Genomic DNA, 23,458 nt, shown 5'->3' with positions numbered 1-23,458 from the left:
CTGAGAACATGAGAAATCACATGACAGTGTTCACAATCTCTCCATCACATTCACACTTTGCTGCTGTTCAGTCGCTATGTCCAATGCTCTGTGACACCATGGACTGAAGCATGCTGACTTCCTTGTCCTTGGCTATTTCTCAGAGGTTGCTCAAACTCATGTCCATTGAGTCAGTGATACTATTCAACCATCTCGTCCTCTGCCACCCACTTCTCCTTTTGCCTTCAATTTTTCCCAGCATCAGGGTCTTTTCCAATTAGCTGACTCTTTGCATCAGGTGGCCAAAGCACTGGAGCTTTCACAGTTACTAAATCGATGCATGTATCCCAACTTCTCTGCTGTTATTATTGAGTCACTAGTTCATGCTTAACAAAGGCCAGCCTTTCACTTATGTGAGGAATCCCATTCAATTGGCTATCATCAAGAACATAAGAGATAACAAGTGCTAGAGAGGATGTGGGGGAAAGAAAGGAAACCTTTGTATACTCTTGGTGGGAATGCAAGTTGGTTCAATCGTTATGAAAAATCATATGGAGGTTCCTTAAGGAATTAAAAATAGAACTATGATATGATCCAGCAATTCCTTTTCTGGTTATAATCCCAAAGGAGATGAAAACAGGATTTCAAAAAGACACATGCACCCCCATGTTTACTGCAGCATTTTTCTCCATAGCCAAGACAGGGAGACAACATAAGTGCTCATCAGTGGATAAATGGATAAAGAAGATGTCGTATATATACATAACGGAATATTATTCAGCCATGAAAAAGGAGGACATTCTGCCATTTGCAACAGCACGAGTGGACTGCGAGCATATTATGCTGATAAACCAGACCAAGAAAGACAAGTATGGTATCACTGATATGAGGAATCTTGACAAGACAGACTTCATAAGAAGAGAGTAAAATGTGGGTTACCAGGGGATTTGGGCGAGAGGATAGGATCAATGTTGTTTAGGGTACAAATTTAACAGTGAGTAGTAAATCAGCCTTAGAGGCCTAATGGACAGTATAGTTAATATAGACAACATTGTATTATAATCAAACTTGGTAAGCTACTAGAATTTAATTACTCCAACCACTATAAAAAAAGGATAATTATGTATTGTGAAAGAGGTGCTATCATTGTTACAGTGACAATCACATTACAACATATAAATATAACAAATGAACACTGTACACCTTAAATTTACAAAATGCTCTATGTCAAGTGTATTTCAATTTAAAATATAATGATTGTTGTTTGGCAGAAACCAGCACACTGTAAAGCAGTTATCCTCCAATTAAACAAATAAATACGATGAAAGGCAAATTATTTTAGAAAATTATAGCAAGTAATACAACCTCAAACAAAGAAGCTTATGAAAATAAATCACTAATCAGAGTTGGAAGAGCTTTTAATCTCATTTACTCCACCCTTTATTTAAAAAGCTTGTTTCAGTTCCTACTGTGTGTATAATATTATGCAAAGTAATATCATGGGTTGTAAAACTTTAGAAACAGTGTTTCTATTTTTGAAATTAATAATCCAGCTAGGGAATATTTTCTAGATATTATTATAATAACTTTTTACATTAAAAATAAATTCTTGATATTTGCATTTTCTTTTTTCTCTCCTCAGGATGCTTAGTAATTTCAATGAAAAAAAGTTGCTTTCTATAGGACAGTAGATATGTTTTCTTGTTTGAAGGACTATTGATAAGTAATATACATCAAGTTGCCTCCTTCACAACTGATAAGCATTAACTATAATGTCCATCAAAACAGTGAAATAGAATTGCAGATATACAACACCATATTGGCCTTGACAGCTGTTCAAATTCTATTTTTATTCCTCCTCCCAAACTCCTAACACTTTCTTATCGATAAGTCCTTTTCCTCATTTATAACATATATTATGATTACTTCTTCATTCATTCAGCCATTTTTTCATACCTGTGATCATTCAAAAATATTTAGTAAGACTTCATTATAAGTCAAGCACTTGTGATTACTATTCAAACACTAAAGATACAGATCAACTGATTAGGATAACAGACAGAAATATTGTTTTTTAAGAATGTTTACAAATTCTTTAAGTTTTAAAAAATTTAATATCATTTATGTGAATATTTGAACTACTGAAGTTGTTCCTAATAATGTATAAGGGATATTAAACATTCTATATCATGACTAAATATTGCATACGCAAAACAACATGGTAATGTGGCTAGCTTTGTTCTCACTGCCCTTGAAGATAAGTATGATCATACTCAAACACATTTATTGACAGGACACTGTGTGTTTATGCTTAGGTTCAGTTTAAGGTTTATGGATATTTTGAAAGAAAAAGGAAGTGGAGAGAGAAAAAGGGAGGGAGAAAGAGAGAGATGATAGAGAGGAAACACAGGGAGAAAAAAAGAGAAGGTACAGCACCCCTCCCTTCAGTTCCTCACTATGACGTCACAATTCTTGCAGGGGGAGTAGGGGTGTGTAGGGATGAGTCTGGGGGTGGGGTGGGGTGAGGTACGTAACACAGGAAAGGGGAAGCTGAGTGCTGGGTAGCTACAGAGAGGTTGGAACCAAAAGGACTTCTGAAAAGTTGATAGAATTTGGATGGTTGTTTTCAAAGGCAGAACTAAGTCTGAGACACAATTTTTGAAAGCGTGAGCTTCCCTGGAGGCTCAGACAGTAAAGAATCTGCCTGCACTGCAGGAGACCTGGGGTTTTAATCGTAGACTTTCGGCGCAAATCCGTCTGCTGTTACCTTTATGTCAGTAGAGGTACAGTCGCGAGGACAGTAAGTTTCTACAGTCAAAAGAGGAAACACTGAGACAAGTCTCTGATTGGCAAACATTCTGCCATGGCAGGAATTTTTTTTTGAAGTGGAAAAGTCTTTCTAATTGCTGTTTAAGGACGTTTGGCCATCCCTGGTTGGCTACCAGGGGGCAAGGGAGCATGTTAAAGACGCTCAAAGGGAGAAGGGTTGCCACTATTACAGAGGAGTATTTTCCGTATTCCATTTCTTGAAACTAGTGGGTGGTTTAGGTGGTTTGGGGTGGGGGCTGTGACAATGGTCCTTACGGGGCTGGTGGCAGCTATGGCGGAAAGCAACAGGAATGAAGGGATAATGAATAAATAAGGAGTATTGCTATTTAAACACTGCAGAGACCACCCTAGTGAAAGATCATGAGAAATGAAACTTGTGCTACCAGAAAATGAAATGTAAATGCCTATAATTAGAATTTGGATTTGACGGACTAGAACTTTGGCTATGTATCATTTACAGGGTTTTGAAAAGAAATGTGAATTAAAAAAAAAAAACAAATTTAAAGAAGGCTATGTGAGAGACTTATAACAGAGACCAACTGCCTTATAAATGAGTCACTTCTAGCATAGAGATGTTACATTGAAAAAATGCTGGTCTTGATAATCCACATGTTCTTTGTGAAAGTTGCTCAGCTGTATCTGACTCTTTGCAACCCCATGGACTATACAGTCCATGGAATTCTCCAGGCCAGAATACTGGAGTGGGTAGACTATCCCTTCTTCAGGGGATCTTCCCAACCCAGGGAACAAACCCAGGTCTCCCGCATTGCAGGTGGATTCTTTATCAGCTGAGCCACAAGGGAAGCCCAAGAATATTGGAGTGGGTAGCCTATCCCTTCTCCAGCAGATCTTCCCAACCCAGGAATCGAACTGGGGTCTCCTGCATTGCAGATGGACTCTTTACCAACTGAGCTATCGGGGACGCCCACATGTTCTTTGTGGGGAGGGCAGGGTGGTGGGGGGAACTTCCAAGCATTTAAGCCTTTGAGGAAAACACATATGTACACACACACACACACACACACAATTTCTGAGTACCAGAGATGGAGGGAAAATTCTGCCCATCAAAATACAAAGCTACCTCCAGGAGTGAAGAGTTTGTACAGATTAAGAAAAATACTTAAGCATTACATGTTATCCATAGGAGCCCGGTTTTTAAGGAATTTTATCCAGACTCATTGAGTCAACTAGTCAAAAACAACTACACAAGAAAAAGACATTAGAAAAGAAATAGCTTCTTCTACAGTTAAGGATATGGAGTTTATTTACAATGTGAATCAGTGAAATTTAAATTTTTTTTTAACTTCTTGAATAAGCAGAGACTTTAACCAAATATTTTGGATTTGTGTGCTATTCACCAGGTAAGAGGCACAAGTTACCAAAGTTACTAGCAATGCATCCCATTTCCCTCCGAGAGAAATTCAAATCACAACTCTTAGCAAAGTTTTAAAAAACCAAACACCTTGTGTCACATGAAATAACCACTGTTCCCTTTTTTTCAGGCATCCTCCAAGCGCTGATCCCTTTAAGCGCCCCGAGAGCGGTCTGCCAGTTATAAAGAAGCCATAATTAGGGTAGCCCTTTAAATAACACAAACTATGCCCTTAAGTAAAGGAAGACTGCAGGTAAAAGCAGCCTCAGGCCCTTACCTTCAGTCTCTCCCTCACTCACTGCAGGTTCAGAGCTGAAACGGAAACTCAGTGGACTTGGGAAAGCTGAAGTTTTCTTTGCCGTGTTTTTCAAAGACCACAGTTGATTGAAAACTCTGGTGACTTTCAGCAGCAAATTTGAGTACAATTCTAAATGTTTTACCAAAGTTCCTTGGTCAGTAATGGTGGCTCCTTTTCAGAAGAGCTCTCCCACTACAGTCTTATTTCTTTTTTTGCTAAGCTCAGCACCTCCTGCGGCCCCTCCGCTGCTTAAACCGCCCGGTGGTTGAAGCCTTTCTCCCCTATACCCAGATTAAAGGCTTCAGAGAGCAGTGACTGCCTATTGGGTTTTTTTGGCGGGGTGGGGGGTTGGCCTTTTTTTTTTTTTTTTGACCTTTAAAGGGCACATCAAAATCACCTGGGAACTTTTAACAATTCTGATGCCAGACTACAGCATCCTCATTCCGAGGACAGACGGCCGGCTAGTTTGTCAGGCTCTCCGTGTGATGCGGTGACAATGGTGACGCTGGGAACACTGGTTAAAGTAACTCCAAAGATGTTACTAGATGTTGGGGGCGGGGGCGGGGAGCGATGTTTTTGTAAAACAAACCAAATTTCATTCTGTTCCCCAAGTAACCTCTAAATAGGAGAACATTAGGGAGGATCGTTCTGATTAAGAGAGCCTGGCCCTTCTTAGATCTATCCCACCTGCAGGAAGTTAGAAGGGGGAGAAGGAATCCACATGACAATCAGGTTGCATTCCTTTTCCCCACCCCCTTGTCCTGTTGAACAAGGCCTTCAGGGCTGGCAGAGGGGACTCTGGATTTGAGGAACCAACAAAGATACTTTGCCCTGCAAGGAGATCCAACCAGTCCATCCTAAAGGAAATCAGTCCTGAGTGTTCATTGGAAGGACTGATGCTGAAGCTGACACTCCAATACTTTGACCACCTGATGCGAAGAACTGCCTCATTTGAAAAGACCCTGATGCTGGGAAAGATAGAAGGCAGAAGGAGAAGGGGGACAGAGGATGAGATAATTGGATGGCATCACCGATTCAATGGACATGAGTTTGAGTAAGCTCCAGGAGTTGGTGATGGACAGGGAGGCCTGGCGTGCTACAGTGCATGGGGTCGCAAAGAGTCGGACACAACTGAGCAACTGAACTGAACTGAAGAATGGATCTGTCTCCCCACCCCTTTGCCTGTGAAGCTCAAAAGAGGAGAGACTTGACCTTTTCCTAAGGCAGTTTCAAAATACCTTCAACCAGTTCTTTTCCCAGTTTACATTGATACAATCCAGTCCTTACAAAGAGTGCCAGATGGTAGAGAATCAGAAGCGGCTTCTTAGGGTGAGAACCTGACATGGAGCTTCCCACTGAGGCCCTCCAGGAATCTTCCTGACACCCTCTCCCACCACATTCTTTAACCCTCCGTCTGCTCAGCACCTTCCCCTCCAGTCCGAGAGTCTCCCAACATCATGCCTTTGGATTATACATCTCTCTCAGTCCACCCCCTCTCTCAAGGATGATCAAAGAGGGATTTTCCTTTGAGGTAGCTTATCTTATGGGCTATTCCTTGACTGGCACCATCTTCAACACCTGGAAACTTTGAAATGCAAAATCTTGGACCTCACTCTAAATTTACGGAATCAGAGACCGCAGAGTGAAGCCCAGCAATCAGAGTTTTAAAAATTCTCCAAGTGGTTCTGGTGCAAACTCAGGTTTGAGAACCACTGCCATCTCATGCCTTCTCTTGTCTTAGGAGAAAGAGAGAGAGAAGGAAGAAGACTTACTTTTACCTGGAACCTGTATGGGAAAGGGAAGGACAATAAACAAATAATAAATAAATCCACTGAAAATAGAAAAAACCTTTGCCCATATAAAAGATAAATAATGGCTTATTCAAGATGCTTACATTTGGTTAAAGATCTCTTTGAGTCACCATGGCTGCAGTTGAGAAGATGCTTATGCTTTCAATGAAGATATTTGGTCATGTTGACCCTTAATATTTCTTCCAATTCAATGGATCCATGAGTTTTAGGATTAAGAAGAAGCAGCAAGCAGTAAGAATCATTAAGAATATAGAAAGGAATGCTATATTAAGTCAGGAAATACATCTATATTTAAAGACAACTTCTCATAAAATAATTTTGTGCCCACATCACAGTTTCATTTCAAATATGCTGGTAAATGAGAAGTTGCTAGGTTTCCCTGATGCTTTAGACGGTAAAGAATCCTCCTGTCAATGCAGGAGGCCCAGGTTTGATTCCTGGTTGAGAAGATCCCCTGGAGAAGGAAATGGCAACCCACTCCAGTATTCTTGCCTGGAGAATCCCATGGACAGAGGAGCCTGGCGGGCTACAGTCCATGGTGTCGCAGATTTGGACAGCACTGTGACTGACACTTTATAAGCCTCACTCAAAGATGTCCCCTGCTGGTAAAAGCATTTTGTAGGAAAAAAGGGAGGCAATAACCATAAAGAAATGTCTGGTTAAAAATGATTAGATTAGTCTCAAAATGGACTAAAATGTAAGTTCCAAAATTGATAGTCAGCTGAGTGAGCAACCCTACAATTCTCAGAAAGGATCTTGAAAGATTATCGAAGTGTCTCAGAAAACTATTGAAATTTTATCAGAATTCTAATCACTTTCAGCAGGGGCTGTGAATTGCCTCTTCCAAAAAGGCCTGTCTCCCCATGGGGTCGCTAAGAGTCAGACAGGACTGAGCGACTTCACTTTCACTTTTCACTTTCATGCACTGGAGAAGGCAATGGCAACCCACTCCAGTGTTCCTGCCTGGAGAATCCTGGGGGCGGGGGAGCCTGGTGGGCTGCTGTCTATGGGGTCTCACAGAGTCAGACACGACTGAAGCGACAGCAATAGCACCACAGGTTTAAGACAACTCCTTCCTCAGTTTCTAGTTCCTCTCTTCTCATTGAGTTTCTTTTTTACTTTTTTCACTTTTGATAAGTAATTTAAACTTCCTGAATATTCCTGATTGCTTCATCTATAAAGGGGGGGAAATAATTTCTTCCCCAAATGAAAGAATAAGGCTAGAAAAAAACAACTATCTCCTTAGAGTCTTCCAAGGTCTATGACTGATTAATCAGAACTCTGGGCTTCCCTGGTGGCTCAGAGGGTAAAGCGTCTGCCTGCAGTGTGGGAGACCTGGGTTTGATTCCTGGGTCAGGAAGATACATTAAAGGGGAAAGTTTTCTATTCTTGGATTCTGACCTTACCACAATGCCAAGCTGTGGTAGATTTATTTATTCTATGTGATTTACCAGTGAAACACACAGTTCCTGCTATATTTATGCATGCCCTATGCAGTTACAAAAGTTAACTCAATCTGCATGATTACCCTATGAGGCAAGTGCAATTCTTCCCATTTTACAGATGATGGAACTGAGACAGAGATTGAGACTGAGACACTTTAAATAACCAGCCCAGACACAGTGTCCGGTAAGTACCAGAGCTTGGATTTGAACTCAGGAATCTGCATCCAACGACTGTGCTCAATAAACAGTTAGTAATTGATATCTGTCCCACTGCTTGATTCGCCACAATCAGGTAGCACCTTGTCAGGGATGAAATAAGGACAGACAATCTTAAATAAGTTAAACTTTAGGAAACCCCAGTAGAAGGGAATGAACCACCTGGGCCAGGGAATTCAATAGAGGAAAATGACCTAGGTTAGACTCACTCTAGCTTCCACGGGGCTCTAATTCCATGGAATGTGACTGCCAGGCTTTTCTGTCCATGGAATTTCCCAGGCAAGAACACTGGAGTGGATTGCCATTTCCTTCTCCAGGGGATCTTTCCTACCCAGGATCAAACCCATGTCTCCTGTGTCTCCTGCATTGGCAGACAGGTTCTTTACCTCTAGAGCCACTGGGGCTTCTAATTAAAGCCTAGGTCATTTTCTTCTATTGTATTGCCCACTACCTGCTCTGATTCTTGTGTGCTTATATTTGTCATCTGTCCCTGGATTGAACCTTCTATGACCAGGGGCCCCCAACCTCCAAGATCCAAGGCCTGGCGATCTGAGGTGGAGCTGATGTGATAATAATAGAAATAAGAAAGTGAAAGTGAAAGTCACTCACTCGTGTCCAACTCTTCACAACCCAGGCCAGAATACTGGAGTGGGTAGCCTTTTCCTTCTCCAGGGGATCTTCCCAACCCAGGGATTGAACCCAGGTCTCCTGCATTGCAGCCAGATTCTTTACCAGCTGAACCACAAGGGAAGCCCTTGAAATAAAGTGCAAAATAAATGTAAAATGCTTGAATCATCCCCAAACCATCCCCCTACCCTGCCTGTGGAAAAATTGTCTTCTATGAAACTGATCCCAGATGCCAAATAGGTTGGGGACTGCTGCTCCACACCATAGGCACTGAGGTTAGTCTTTATTTGAGAAAATGGTAGAGAAAGTGACCAAGAAGCACCTCTTTTGACAAATGAGAGCTCCCTACTCTTGTACAGTTAGTACTTGAACAACATGGGGATTGAACTGCATGGACCCAGTTATATGCAGATTTATTCAAAAGTAAATACTACGGTGCTACACATTCTGTGGTTGATTGAATCCACAGATACAGAAGATCCACCTGTATGGAGGACCAACTATAACTTACACACGGATTTTCAAAAGTTCTTGTTGTTTAAGGATCAACTGTCAATGCTGCTGGTCAACTAGCAGGTTCTTTACATTATTCTTAAGGGGGAAAAAAAGGTATCATACCTGGAGAGACAGGATCACTCCCTTGATATTTTCAGAGCTCTTGACATGGTCTGGTGGCCATAAAAGATACTGCTTTCTCAGATAGTAGAAGAATGAAAGGATCCTTGCTGGGGATAAGAAACCAGAGATCTCTGAAGACTCTGAAAGTGAATGAACAATACTAATCTGGCATAATAGTGATAACTAGTAAGTATATAACTGCTGCCAACACAACTACTTCTTCAGCTGTGAGAGGCCCCAGAGCAGGGCCCCTGCTTTTGGAGGCAGAGCTCAAGTGGAGAGAGTCTTACTTCTGGGCAGATGGACACATGACTCTGTTCATATTGTGTCCACAGCTGGGGACAACTCTCAGGCTTCAGGCTTGACCACTGGCCTCTAGACATTATGTACTTGAGAACAGCATTTTCTCAGTGTTATGTGTTATAACACAGTGTTATATCAAGCACTGTGCTGATACAGTATCTTATTGGCAGGTCTTCATTTTCTATGACATAAGATTGTTCCTATTTCACCATGAAGGTCCTATATTTTAAGTACTGACTCCAGCTACACAATAAGTAGGGGAAAATGGGATTCATTCACTTGTCTCTCTGACTCCCATCTAGCAGTGTCTGCTCTTTTAACCTGATGTATCTCTGAATCCTTGACATTTGGGTCATTGTATTGTTTTGTATAATGCCAGTATTGTGTCCAAATGTGTGTGTGTGCGTGTTCCCTCTCCCATGACCTTTTTTGTGAGAGTGAGGGCTTTCAGTCAGGATACACGGTAGAATTGGTCTCCACTGTGACTCAGTAGAAACTTCATCACTTCCAATTACCAGAAGGCTCCTATACTGGCCCTCTCCTATAATGAAAGTTTCTATAAGCTTTCCTGTAATGCAACATACAATACAGTATTCACAGCTACATCAGAACAACAAAAATATAGCTCTAACATCTTGACAGTATTACAGGAATGGAAGGGAAAATGTATAGCTAAGAACAAGTGTGAAAATAAAATTATGCTAAAAAATTGTATTCTAAAAATAATTTTGAACTAGATAATAGTTTAGAGATGCTATTTTTTATTACCTTATTTTAAGAGCATTCAATTTTACTCTCTGTTTTTTTCCATTCATTCTTTCTGTAAAAGAAATAACATAATGGAGAAATGCTTTATACTTTTACCTAAAAATGCATTATGTTTAATATTACAACCATATGATGATTTTTCCTATTTTCAATTATACAGAGAAAATAAATATTTGATTCACTGGAATAACTTTATAGTTGACAAGGATTGTTTATATTGTTGAATATTCTTAAACATATTCAAAATATACAGACTGACATTTTAGAATCTGAGGTATTGACTTTGGGCAACTGTTAACCAAATTTTTAAATTCTCACTGGAAAAAAAATAAATAAATTCTCACTCGGAGTACTGATTTGAAACACTTAGATCTTCTCCAGAACTATTTTACTTGAAGAACTTCTAACTCTAAAAATGTAGCAGTTTATATTTTAAGGATTCCCTTTATTTTAAAATTATAATTATAATTATACATTGGCAGCATGTGAACAATTTATGCATAAAATAATTATGGAAAAAACCTGCAACAAAGAAGTTTGTAAAAATAATTATCTTCTACCAGGCTAAGGGACTCTATCTATGTGTTTATTTATGTGTAATGTCTAGAGCAGTAATCTGGACTTCACCTTTTTAACTGGTTGTCTTTTTTAACACCTATTATATCTACTTACAGTGTTGAATATTTCATCCTTTGGGAACTACATATTTTTTAAATGTAAGTTAATTAGGATCAATTTTGTACTTAATCTAGGATTTAACTCTTGAGGTAAATAAAATTTTCATGACCTGTCAGAAAATAGTGAATAATCCATGTCATTATGATGCACTTAATAATAAAACTGAAGAGTCTGCACAGCAAAGGAAACCATCAACAAAATGAAAAGGCAACCTATCAAATGGGAGAAGATATTTGGAAGTCTTACGAGAGGTTAGTATCCAAAATATATAAAGAACTCACAAAACTCAATAGCAAAAAAAAAAAAAAAAAAAAGAGAGAGAAACCAATTTTTAAGCGGGCAAAGGATCTGAATACTTTTTCCAAAGAAGACATACAGATGGACAATAGGTACATTGAAAGGTGTTCAATATCACTAATCATTAGGGAAATACAAACAAACCACAATAAGATACCATCTTACACCTATTAGAATATCTATTATAAAAAAACAAAACAAAACAAAACAAAACAAGAAATAACAAGTGTTGACAAGGATGGGGAGAAAAAGAGAATCTTTGTGCACTGTTGGTGGTAATGCAAATTGGTATAGCAACTATGAAAAATAGTATGGAGGGTTCTCCCTCAAAAAATAGTATTACCAAATGATCCAGCAATTCCACTTTCGAGTATTTATCCAAAAGAACAAAAACACTAACTCAAAAAGATATATGTACCCTCATGTTCATTGCAGCATTATTTACAATAGCCAAGATGTGGAAGCAATCTAAGCGTCCCTCAATGAATAAATTGTATGTATAATGGGGGAAGGAAATTTTGCCATTGGCAACAACATGCAAGGGCCTTGAGGGCATATGATAAGTAAAATAAGTCAGGGAGAAAGACAAATACCATATAATCTCACTTATATGTGTAACATAAAACAAATATTAGAACAAAAACTGAGCTCGTTGGTACAGAGAATAGATTGGTGGTTCCCAGAGGCATGAGAAGGGAGTGGAGGGTGGGCAAAATAGGTTAAGGGGGTCAAGAGTGATAAACTTTCAGTTATAAAATAAATAAGTCAAGGGCACATATTACAGAGTAGTGACTATGATTAATAATACTATATTATATACTTGAAAGTTGCTAAGATAGTAGATTTTAGAAGTTTTCATCACAAAACATTTTTGTAACTACCTATGGTGATGAATGTAACTAGACTTATTTAGGTGATCATTTTGCAATATATGCAAACATCCAATCGTAATAATTTCCATCAGCATCATGGAGACAGTTGTTCAATCTGTTTTCATAAATCCATGAAACTTTTGCCACCAGGAATGAGAAATAATGTCAGCTATATCATAATTGTCTCATTCTGCTTGGTGATACCCTAAACCATCTTCAGACAGGTTTGTTAAAATTACAAAAATGTTGGTGACGAAAATTTCAGGAACTTCAACTGATTAAATCTTGTCTTATTAAAAATCATCATAATCTATGAGTAAATGTAAAATTTGAGCAGTACTCAAAACCCATACCTCCAGTATAATTTAAACATTACTAATGAATTTTCTTCATTTGATCAAATCCTAAACTTTTATATGTTTGTTTACATAGTTTCTCATTGAACTAATACTTTCTCTAACTTTTTCTCTTTATTTCTAAATTATTCCACAAGGAATTTAGAGTTTCTCTAAACTCTTGCTTCATCCATTGGCCTTAAAATTGGTGAGATGGAATAATTTAACTACAGTATTTTCTATATTGAAATTTCAACTCTACTTTGGAGGATTTCTCTTATGATATTAATTTTACTGTACTGTGTCCAGCTACTAGAAGGTGATAAGAAGTTATGTATGTCTAACTACATAAGCCAGAAAAATTTAAGAATGTAATTTTCTTACATTTTCTCTTCATTCATTAATATTCCTACTTTTAAAAGATAGAGTTCAGTATTTTTTAAGAAAGACTAAATAATCTGATAACTTAGCTGTCCCTAAAGACAAAGGGACAAAAGATGCTCATTTCCAAGAGTCTTTGCCTTATATCCTGAGCTAGAATTTGGACAATTACCATATTTATATCAAATTTCTCATTGGAAGATTTTTCTGAGTTTTTCTTTCAGCAAACCACACCTTTTAAAAGAAAATCCCCAATCAAACAACACTGTATGTACCCCTCACATGGACCTCCTCTGCAGAGCTCTGTACAAGGCATCCTTTACCTGAGTGTTCCTCAGGCTGTAAATGAGAGGGTTCAGCATCGGATTAAAGAGACTGTGAAACAGGGACAGTATTTTCTCCTCCTCTTCTCGTTGATTGGAGTCTGGCACCATATAAACCAACATGGCTATGCCAAAGAAGAGTCCAACCACGCAGAGGTGGGAGGAGCAGGTGGAGAAGGCCTTTCCGCGGCCCTCCTTTGACTGGATCTTTAGGATGGCCCAGAGGATGCGTATGTAAGAGACTAGCATTAAGCACACGGGCCCGACTAAGACAAATACAGAAGCGGCAAGGAGGACCACTTGGTTGATCCATGTGTCAACACAGGCCAGCTTGAGGACAGACAGAATTTCACAAAAGAGGTGGTTCACTTCCCAGGGCCCACAGAAGGGCAGTCTTAGGAGGAGAACTGCATGGACCAGAGCCAGAATGAATCCACACACCCAGGAAGTGGCAGCCAGGACCCCGCACGCTCTCCAGCTCATGATGATAGTGTACTGGAGGGGATGACAGATCGCCACAAACCTATCGTAGGACATCACCATCAAAATCAGGCACTCAGTAGCAGCAAACCCCAAATACAAAAACGTCTGCAGGATGCACGGGACAAAGGAGATGGTTCTATGCTGGTTTGCTAAGTTTGCCAACATCTTGGGGACGTTGTTGGAAGCATAGGACATGTCGATGATGGCCAGATGTGAGAGGAAGAAGTACATGGGAGTGTGCAGTCTCAGGTCCAGACAGATGAGTCCCAAGATCATGCCATTTGCCAGCAGACTGAAGATGTAAAACAGGGAGAAGATCCAGAAGAGAAGCTTTTCCATCTTTGCACTGAGATGGAAGCCTACCAAGATGAATTCTGTGACCCATGACTGGTTACTTCCCATTCCTTAATGACAGCTTGTAAAGGAATGAAATGTGATAAGAGGAGCCAGAGCTGGAGAATCGAGGGAAATTAGAGTTACTCATCTCAAAATGAGCTCGGACAAAGGTTGTGTCCTTGTCCTACTTACTCCACAAAATCCATAACCTCTTTAACTTTTAATATGAAACATATTTAAAGATAGAAAAGCATTAAGAATTATGCAAAGAACTCCCATATACAAAAACTCAGATTCAATGAATTTTAATATTTCTTTTATATTTGCCTTTTTATTCTCTTTTTCTCTATATATATAGCATATTCTTTCTTTCTGAACCCCTTGAGTTTACATTGGCGACATGATGCATATTTACATTAAATTCCTCATTTTTTTTCCAAGAGCAAAAGATATTTATTTAACCTAACCACAACACAATTATTAAAATCAGACAATTTCATATTAACCTGATCTTTTAATTTATACTTTTCTCTCTCTAGTCTTCCCACTCTTTAGTTTTCCTTCATTTAGAATATTCAACCTTTCTTTGGGTTTCATGACACTGATATTTTTGAAGGAAATAAGAGTACTTCTTTAGTAGAGTGTTCCTCAAATTGAACGATACAAAATTCCTCATTTTTGATTCACATTGTTCACTCTCTTCAGGAAAAACAGATTATCCATGAGTAGGTGCATGGCATTAATTTATCCCGTTGTTGGTGACACTAACTTGGATCACTTGGTAAAGATGATGCATCCCAACCATCTCTATTATAAAATCATTCTTTTTCTTTCCTAATGTAATTTAATGGGTCATCCATTAAAATTAATATGTAAATATTCTGTTCCTCATAAAGCTTTCAGCAACTAATTTGAGCATCTATCGATTACTTGCCTGATTCAATTATTAGTAACCATGTTTACAAAATGTGGCATTCCAACTCATTCATTGCTTTTCTATTTATGGGTTGTCAATTTTAGTATATGGAAAAGTCCTATATCTATCTGTCTGTCTCTATGAGTCCCTTGCTCCCCAAAGAAAAGCTATGACAAACCTAGACAGCATATTAAAAAGCAGAGACATTACTTTGCCAACAAAGGTTCACATTGTCAAAGCTATGGTTTTTCCAGTAGTCATGTATGGATGTGAGAGTTGGACTGTGAGGAAAGCTGAGCACTGAAGAATTGATGCTTTTGAACTGTGGTGTTGGAGAAGACTCTTGAGAGTCTCTTGGACTGCAAGGAGATCCAACCAGTCCATCTTAAAGGAGATCAGTCCTGGGTGTTCATTGGAAGAACTGATGTTTAAGCTGAAACTCCAATACTTTGGCCACCTGATGTGAAGAGCTGACTCATTTGAAAAGACCCTGATACTGGGAAAGATTGAAGGCAGGAGCAGAAGGGGATGACAGAGGATGAGATTGTTGGATGGCATCACCGACTCAATGGACCTGGGTTTGGGTAGACTCTGGGATTTGGTGATGGACAGGGAGGCCTGGTGTGCTGTGGTTCACGGGGTCCCAAAGAGTCGGACACGACTGAGCGATTGAATTGAACTGAATGAAGATATGGTAATCCCCAAGATAAAATCAAAGATCAAAAGGAGTTTGTACAAAATGTCATTTATTTGAACTGAGATTCACTTTCATCAAATAATGGTTTATGGATAAGTAATATGTCTTGTACATTTTGTACAGAGATATCTTCAAGAAAATTAGAGATACCAAGGGAACATTTCATGTAAATATGGGCACAATAAAGGACAGAAATGGTATGGACCTAACAGAAGCAAAAAATATTAAGAAGAGGTGGCAAGAATACACAGAACTATTCAAAAAACATCATGACCCACGATGGTGTGATCACTCACCTAGAGCCAGACATCCTGGAATGTGAAGTCTAGTGGGCCTTAGGAAACATCAGTACGAATAAAGCTAATGGCGGTGATGGAATTCCAGTTCAGCTATTTCAAATCCTGAAAGATGATGCAGTGAAAGTGTTGCAGTCAATATGCCAGCAAATTTGGAAAATTCAGCAGTGGCCACAGGACTGGAAAAGGTTAGTTTTTATTCCAGTCCCAAGGAAAGGCAGTGCCAAAGAATTCGAACAATTACCACACAATTGCAGTCACCTCACACACTAACAAAGTAATGCTGAAAATTCTCCAAGTTGGGCTTCAACAGTACATGAACTGTGAACTTCTAGATGTTCAAGCTGGATTTAGAAAATGCAGAGGAACCAGAGATCAAATTGCCAACATCCACTGGATCATTGAATAGGCAAGAGAGTTCCAGAAAAACACCTACTTCTGCTTTATTGACTACGCCAAAGCCTTTGACTGTGTGGATCACAACAAACTGTGGAAAATTCCTAAAGAGATGGGAATACCAGACTACCTTACCTGCCTCCTGAGAAATTTGTATGCAGTCAGGAAGCAACAGTTAGAACTGGACATGGAACAACGGACTGGTTGCAAATCGGGAAAGGAGTATGTCAAGGCTGTATATTGTTACCCTGCTTATTTAACTTATATGCAGAGTACTACATGTGAAATGCCAGGCTGAATGAAGACAAAGCTGGGATCAAGATTGCTGGGAGAAATATCAATAACCTCAGATATGTAAATGACACCACCCTTATGTCAGAAAGCAAAGAAGAACTAAAGAGCCTCTTGATGAAAGTGAAAGAGGAGAGTGAAAAAAGTTGGCTTAAAGCTCAGCATTCAAAAAACTTAGATCATGGTATCTGTCACATCATATCATGGCAAATAGATGGGGAAACAATTGAAACATTTTATTTTCTTGGGCTCCAAAATCACTGCAGATGGTGACTGCAGCCATGAAATTAAAAGCTCCTTGGAAGAAAAGCTATGACCAACATAGACATCATATTTAAAAGCAGAGACATTACTTTGCCAACAAAGGTCCATCTAGCCAAAGCTATGATTTCTCCAGTAGTCATTTATAGATGTGAGAGTTGGACCATAAAGAAAGCTGAGTGCCAAAGAATTGATGTTTTTGAACTGTAGTGTTGGAGAAGACTCTTGAGAGTCCCTTGGACTGCAAGGAGATCAAATCAGTCAATCCTAAAAGAAGCCAGTCCTGAATATTCATTGGAAGAACTGATGTTAAAGCTGAAGCTCCAATACTTTGGCCACCTGATGCAAAGAACTGACTCATTGGAAAAGACCCTGATGCTGGGAAATATTGAAGGGAGGAGGAGAAGGGGACAACAGAGGATGAGATGGATGGCATCACTCAATGGATATGAGTTTGAGCAAGCTCTGGGAGTTGGCGATGGACAGGGAAGCCTGGCGTGCTGCAGTCCATGGGTTGTAAAGAGTCAAACACAACTGAGCAACTGAATTGAACTGAATATGTCTTGTAGATCTTTATGTCTCATAATAACTAATATGAGTCTAGATGAAACAAGCTCAGGAAATGTTTGTTAAATGGATGATTTTCATTTTAATTCAAAAAATGCATGTTTCTAGTATCTTCTATTTGCCACCTTCAATTGACCAAGACATGGCTTCTATTTTGTTAGAAAAGTTCATAGTTAGGATCTGATTACTGGGAAATGAAACAGACAAAATTATAGTTTCTTCATTTCCGTAAATGTGATTGCTTTGGGGGGGGTGGGATTCTGTGTAAATGGTATTAAGTTTGTGACATTGATATTTGCTACAATGAAAGACTATTCCTATGTTACAGAAAGTGGAGATAGCTACAGCTGTACTGTGAAATTCGACTTAGACACAGCTGTAATTCCTATACTTTGGCCGCCTAATGTGAAGAGCTGACTCATTGAAAAAGACCCTGACACTGGGAAAAAAATGAGGGCAAAAGGAGAAGGGGGAAACGGGTTGAGATGGTTGGATCATATCACTGATTCAATGGACACAAGTTTGAGCAAACTCTGGGAGATAGTGAAGGACAGAGAAGCCTGGCATGCTGCAATTCATGGGATCCCAAAGAGTTGGAAATGACTTAGCAAGTAAACAATAGCAAAAGCACAGATTTACTCTCTGGACATGCAGAACAATAATATTTGCTGAAGGTAACTCAGTCTGTTACTATTCAGTAGGAATGTATGTTTATCACCTTTTGGTCTAGTTAATTTTGTGCCTGAATTAATAATTTTTAAAATTTTCCTTTTCATTACCATTATTATCATTTTGCTATTAAAATTAAACAACATAAAAAATAAAATTGAATAAAGATTAAAGCTCTTAAGCAGATACTGTACTGGAAGAAGGAAGAAAATGTCAGAAAAGTGATGCCAAAATCTTCGCCTTTTCAGTAGAGTAAATAAAACAATAACAGCTCAGATAAGAAAAGGTTTGCATGGTCAGTATGATTAATTCTGTCTACTGGGGCAGTCCTATAACTCAGAAAGTTTCATGATCTATGGATTTTATTTATTTCTCCACCTCTTGTCAGGAATGTTGGAACTCATTCTATCCTATTTATGATAGGAAAGATATTTATATAAAATGCTGTGATTTCAAATCTGATAATCATCACAACAGGGTGATACCCTAAGGATGGTTCCAAAAAGATTAGATACATGGCAAACCCATCTCTTACATTATTTCAGCAAAGAAAAGATTTACTGTAGTTGTTACTAGAATTTTACTTTCCAAGGGAGGCTTCCCTGGACATCAATATCTTTGTTAGTTGCTCAGTCATGTTTGGCTCTTTGAGACACCATGGACTGTAGCCCTCCAGGCTCCTCTGTCCATGGAGTTCTCCAGGCAAGACTACTGGAGTGGATAGCCATTCCTTTCTCCAGGGGATCTTCCCGACCCAGGGATTGAACCCAGGTCTCCTGCACTGCAGGCAGAGTCTTTACCATCTGAGTCACCATAAAGTCATTTTATTAATTTGGCTGTTTCAGAGACAATGCCTGGATATAGAGCCTCTCATTGTCTGAGCCCCTTCTCATTGAGAGCAGGGCCAGCTTGGACCTCCACCACTCAGTTACACTGGGAGGTGATTTTCAGAGGGATGCTGACAACCCCCCCCCCCAACATACACACACAGCTCAGTAGGCAGAAAGTCCCTAAGGTCAGGAAGGGAGACATGAGTGTCTATTTTCCTACCTACAGTGCACAATATGAGTAGGAGGAAAGATCACCCAGGGATGCGTTCTTGTGAACAGAGCCGTGGTGGTGTCTGCTGCTGACCTGTCCAGTCTCACCTACCTGTACTGCAAATCACCTCCCAGCACAAACCAATCTCTTCTACTCAAGGAGATGCTAGCTCTGGATTTCTCATAAGAATCTTCTTTGACCTAGAATAAAACCCCACAAGGGTGAACACAGTACCTCTCAAATGGTTCAGTGTCCTGCTCCCTCAGCAGCTGTCAGAGGATTGAATTCCAGACACAGGATGGTCTGCTTGTTGGAATTGTTAAGGTTCTTCAAAGAACCCCAAGAGGCATAGGTTTTATTTTAGAATCAGATGAATTAAAAACATTCTGGAGTTTCTATTGAGAATTCAAATTCCCAGAAGGATCATAAGATACAACACATTTTTATCTTCTCTCTAAGGCAGAATGGGGGGGGGGGGGAATCCCTAAATTTCCCTCTGGAGAAGAGCTAAGATTGTGTTGAATTGCCCGTGGAGGAAGAATCTTAGAAAATAGTCAGAGCAGACACTAGCATCATACTGTCTCTACACACATTTTCAATACATCTAGGGTTATAAACCTGAGACAGATATCATAAATTACATTGCTCACTCCCTTCAAGTGACTGGTTTTAAGAATGTATGCTTCTCTACAATCCCCATGAAGGTATACATTTAGATGGTTGAGAGATGACTTTCCATGGAGTCTGTTATGACAACCCTGAGACAGGACAGATCCTCCATGCCAAGGTGTGTCTCTGTCTGCAGTAACAGTGAATAGATATTAATGAGGAAGAATTCTAACAGTCAAAAGCAATAAATATGAAACCCTTCTTATGTTTTAAGAAAATGTGCCAATGCTTTATATCAGACTGTGTATTCTTTGCAATCTCATGGAGTGTAGTCTGGCAGGCTCCTCTGTCCATGGGATTTTCCAGGCAAGAATACTGGAGTGGGTTACCATTCCCTTCCTGACCCAGGGATCAAACCTGCATCTCTTGTGTCTCCTGCATTGGCAGGCAGATTCTTTACCACTAGTGCCACCTGAGACTACATAGTTTAATACCATCATTATCTTTTTACTGATGTGGAGACTGAGGTGTAAATATAAATTTAAGTTAAATTATAAGATTAGACATATAAATTATCAATATAATTGCATATATTAATACAAATATATAGTATATATACTTAGATAAATAAATTACTTAAAAGATAAAGTTTTTGATTCTTTAAGTGGGAATCTCTGAGAACTTTTCCAAGGGTCTGTGGGATCAAAAATATTTTTACAATAATATTTAGACACTTCTTGCCTTTTTCACTCTCAGTTAGTGGAGTTTCCCAGAAGCATCATGACATATGATAGTGCAACACATAGAATGCAGAAGACAATATAACATCCAGCTGTCTTCTCTGTTAAGCCAAACATTTAGACATTTTTCAAAAGTAAAATATAGCTACTGTTTTCAGTTTTTTGTCTTGTAAAAGATGTTTTTTCATAAAAATACAGTATATTAACATATAGTGAAAATAGTTCTAAATGAATTAAAAGTAAATATTTAACAAATTCTCAGTTTCTATTATGACATATATCAACAAATATGGCCACATAAATGTTTGTATCAGTAATTTTTAAGAGTTCAAAGGGGTCCCAACCAAAAAGTTTGATGCCCAAACTTTTTTGATGCCCAATCAAAAAGACTGAACTAAATGATAGATTACCAATCCAGCAATGGCCAGAGTTGGAAAATAAAGAATTTTATGTGATACCAAAATGTTTTTGTTTTCTCTTCCTGCTGCAACAAATTAACACAAGTTTAATGGCTTAAAATAACATAGCTACTTTCTCACAGTTTCCATTGGTCAGCCATCCTGGCCCTGGTCAGCTGCATTCTCTGCACAAGCTGAAATCAAGGGTGTGGCTGGATCTGGAATCCTCATGTGAGGTCCTTGCATGAGGTGAGATTCATCTTCACACCAGATCTCCCTGACTTCCTCCACTGCTGCAAGTTGTAGAAAACTCCCTGCTGTTAGAAGTGAAGTGAAAATCGCTCAGTCTTGTCAGTCTCTGTGACCCCAGGGACTACACAGTCCATGGAATTCTCCAGGCCAGAATACTGGAGTGGGTAGCCTTTTCCTTCTCCAGAGGATCTTCCCAACCCAGGGATTGAACCCAGGTCTCCTGCATTGCAGGCAGATTCTTTACCAACTGAGCTATGAGGATTAGAAGGCTCAACCTGATTGGGTCAGTTCAGTTCAGTTCAGTTCAGTCACTCAGTCAAGTCAGACTCTTTGTGACCCCATGGACTACAGCACACCAAGCTTCCTTGTCCATCACTAACTCCCGGAGCCTACTCAAACTCATGCCCATTGAGTTGGTGATGCCATCCAACCATCTCATCTTCTGTCATCCCCTTCTCCTCCCGCCTTCAATCTTGCCCAGTATCAGGGGCTTTTCAAATGAGTCAGCTATTCACATCAGGTGGCCAAAGTGTTGGAGTTTCAGCTTCAGCATCAGTCCTTCCAATGAATATTCAGGACTGATTTCTTTTAGGATGGACTGGTTGGATCTCTTTGCTGTCCAAAGGACTCTCAAGAGTCTTCTCCAACACCACAGTTCAAAAGCATCAATTATTTGGCACTCAACTTTCTTTACAGTCCAACTCTTACATCCAGACATGACTACTGGAAAAACCATTGCTTTGACTAGATGGACCTTTGTTGGCAAAGTAACATCTCTGCTTTTTAATATGCTGTCTAGGTTGGTCATAACTTTTCTTTCAAGGAGCAAGCGTCTTTTAATTTTATGGCTGCAGTCACCATCTGCAGTGATTTTGGAGCCAGAAAAAATAAAGTCTGTCACTGTTTCCATTGTCTCCCCATCCATTTGCCATGAAGTGATGGGGCCAGATGCCATGATCTTAGTTTTCTGAATGTTTAGTTTTAAGCCAACTTTTTCACTCTCCTCTTTCACTTTCATCCTCTTTGCTTTCTGCCTGATTGGGTCAGGCCCCAAGATAACCTCCATTTTTTGTTGTTTAGTCACTAAGTTGTATGTGACTCTCAGTGCTAAAAGATAACCTCCATACTTCACATCATCAATTTGTAAAATCCCTTCACAGCAGTACCCAGATTAGTGCTTGATTGTTAATTAAGGAAAACCAGATATCTCAAGGAATTTAGTGCTTTTCTGTGTATGGGAAGATGCAAGATGGGCTTACTGAAATCATTTCTTTCATATGCACCTAATCTATCTGGGGCCACTACCCTGTTTTCACATCCTGAGCTTCCTTTCCTCAGGGCTCACTGTAGGGAGTGGCTACAGTCTGATGGTCGTTATAAAGCAGGTGTTCTTCTTCCTTTTGGGTTTCCTCCCCAGTCTCAGAAACTCACATTTGGAAGCCCAAAATCGCTGGTGGCTGTGACATTCTTGTTTACCAATGTGGCAGGAAATACTTCATTTCACAATGCCAAACATTTGGAGGAGTGAGTGTAGGATAAGAGTAGCCTCAAAGGAAATGCATATCCTATAAAGTCATGATGTACATTTTCATATTTTTGTACTATTTTGACTATTTGTTCCCCTTTGAGCTTATAATAACTTCATGCAAAATTATTTGGCATAGAATTGAACTGATGATTAGCTAAATAAAGTCCTTCTTCAGCCAGCCATTTTCCATTGGTATTAGATTCTGAGGTAGCTTTAACCTAATCTCCCAATACATGTGATCATCAGTATCAATATCAATGTAGACTTATTTATATAATGTAGTCAAATCTTTGTGATTTTCCTGGTGGCTCAGTTGGTAAAGAATCTGCCTGCAATTCAGGAGACCCAGGTTAGATCCCTGGGTGGAGAAGATCCCCTGGAGAAGGAAATAGCGACCCACTCCAGTGTTCTTGCTTGAAAAATCCCATGGACAGAGGATCCTGGTGGACTACAGTCCATGGGGTCACAAAGAGTCAGACATGTCTGAGTATCTGAGCATATATATATATGAATCTTAGTGACCAGCCAGTGTTAAGCCACATTACTGTCATGGTACAATTCAGTTTTCATTTCAGAACCCATCAGTAAGAATCAGAGGTCTTTGTCTCTCCAACAGATCTGGCACTTGCCCATATACCAGATTAATATTATGGACAGATGTCATTACATTCTGGGTTCCAAATCAGGAGGGGACAAAGCCAGTTACCCTGTCTCAATTTAGAAGCTTGTACTAAAGCTAGCTTTTTTTGTGGACTATTATATAGTGGGGCCTGCTTCTCTGCCTGCCCCGCCATGAGGAGGAGGACTATTCAGACTAACTGTACTA

General features: G+C 39.4%; 1 protein-coding gene across 1 annotated transcript; it reads right to left on the bottom strand.

The window, feature by feature from the left end:
- Window positions 1-13,107: 13,107 nt before the first annotated feature.
- LOC122437987 (olfactory receptor 2A2-like) lies at window positions 13,108-14,037 on the bottom strand. Its single transcript, XM_043462451.1, has one exon. The coding sequence runs from the start codon at window positions 14,035-14,037 to the stop codon at window positions 13,108-13,110; it is 930 nt and encodes a 309-aa protein (XP_043318386.1).
- Between the last annotated feature and the right edge of the window lie 9,421 nt (window positions 14,038-23,458).

This window comes from Cervus canadensis, chromosome 3, assembly GCF_019320065.1.
Source record: "Cervus canadensis isolate Bull #8, Minnesota chromosome 3, ASM1932006v1, whole genome shotgun sequence".
In the NCBI taxonomy this organism is placed as follows: Eukaryota; Metazoa; Chordata; class Mammalia; order Artiodactyla; family Cervidae; genus Cervus; species Cervus canadensis.
This window is presented reverse-complemented; position numbering and strand designations above follow the sequence as displayed.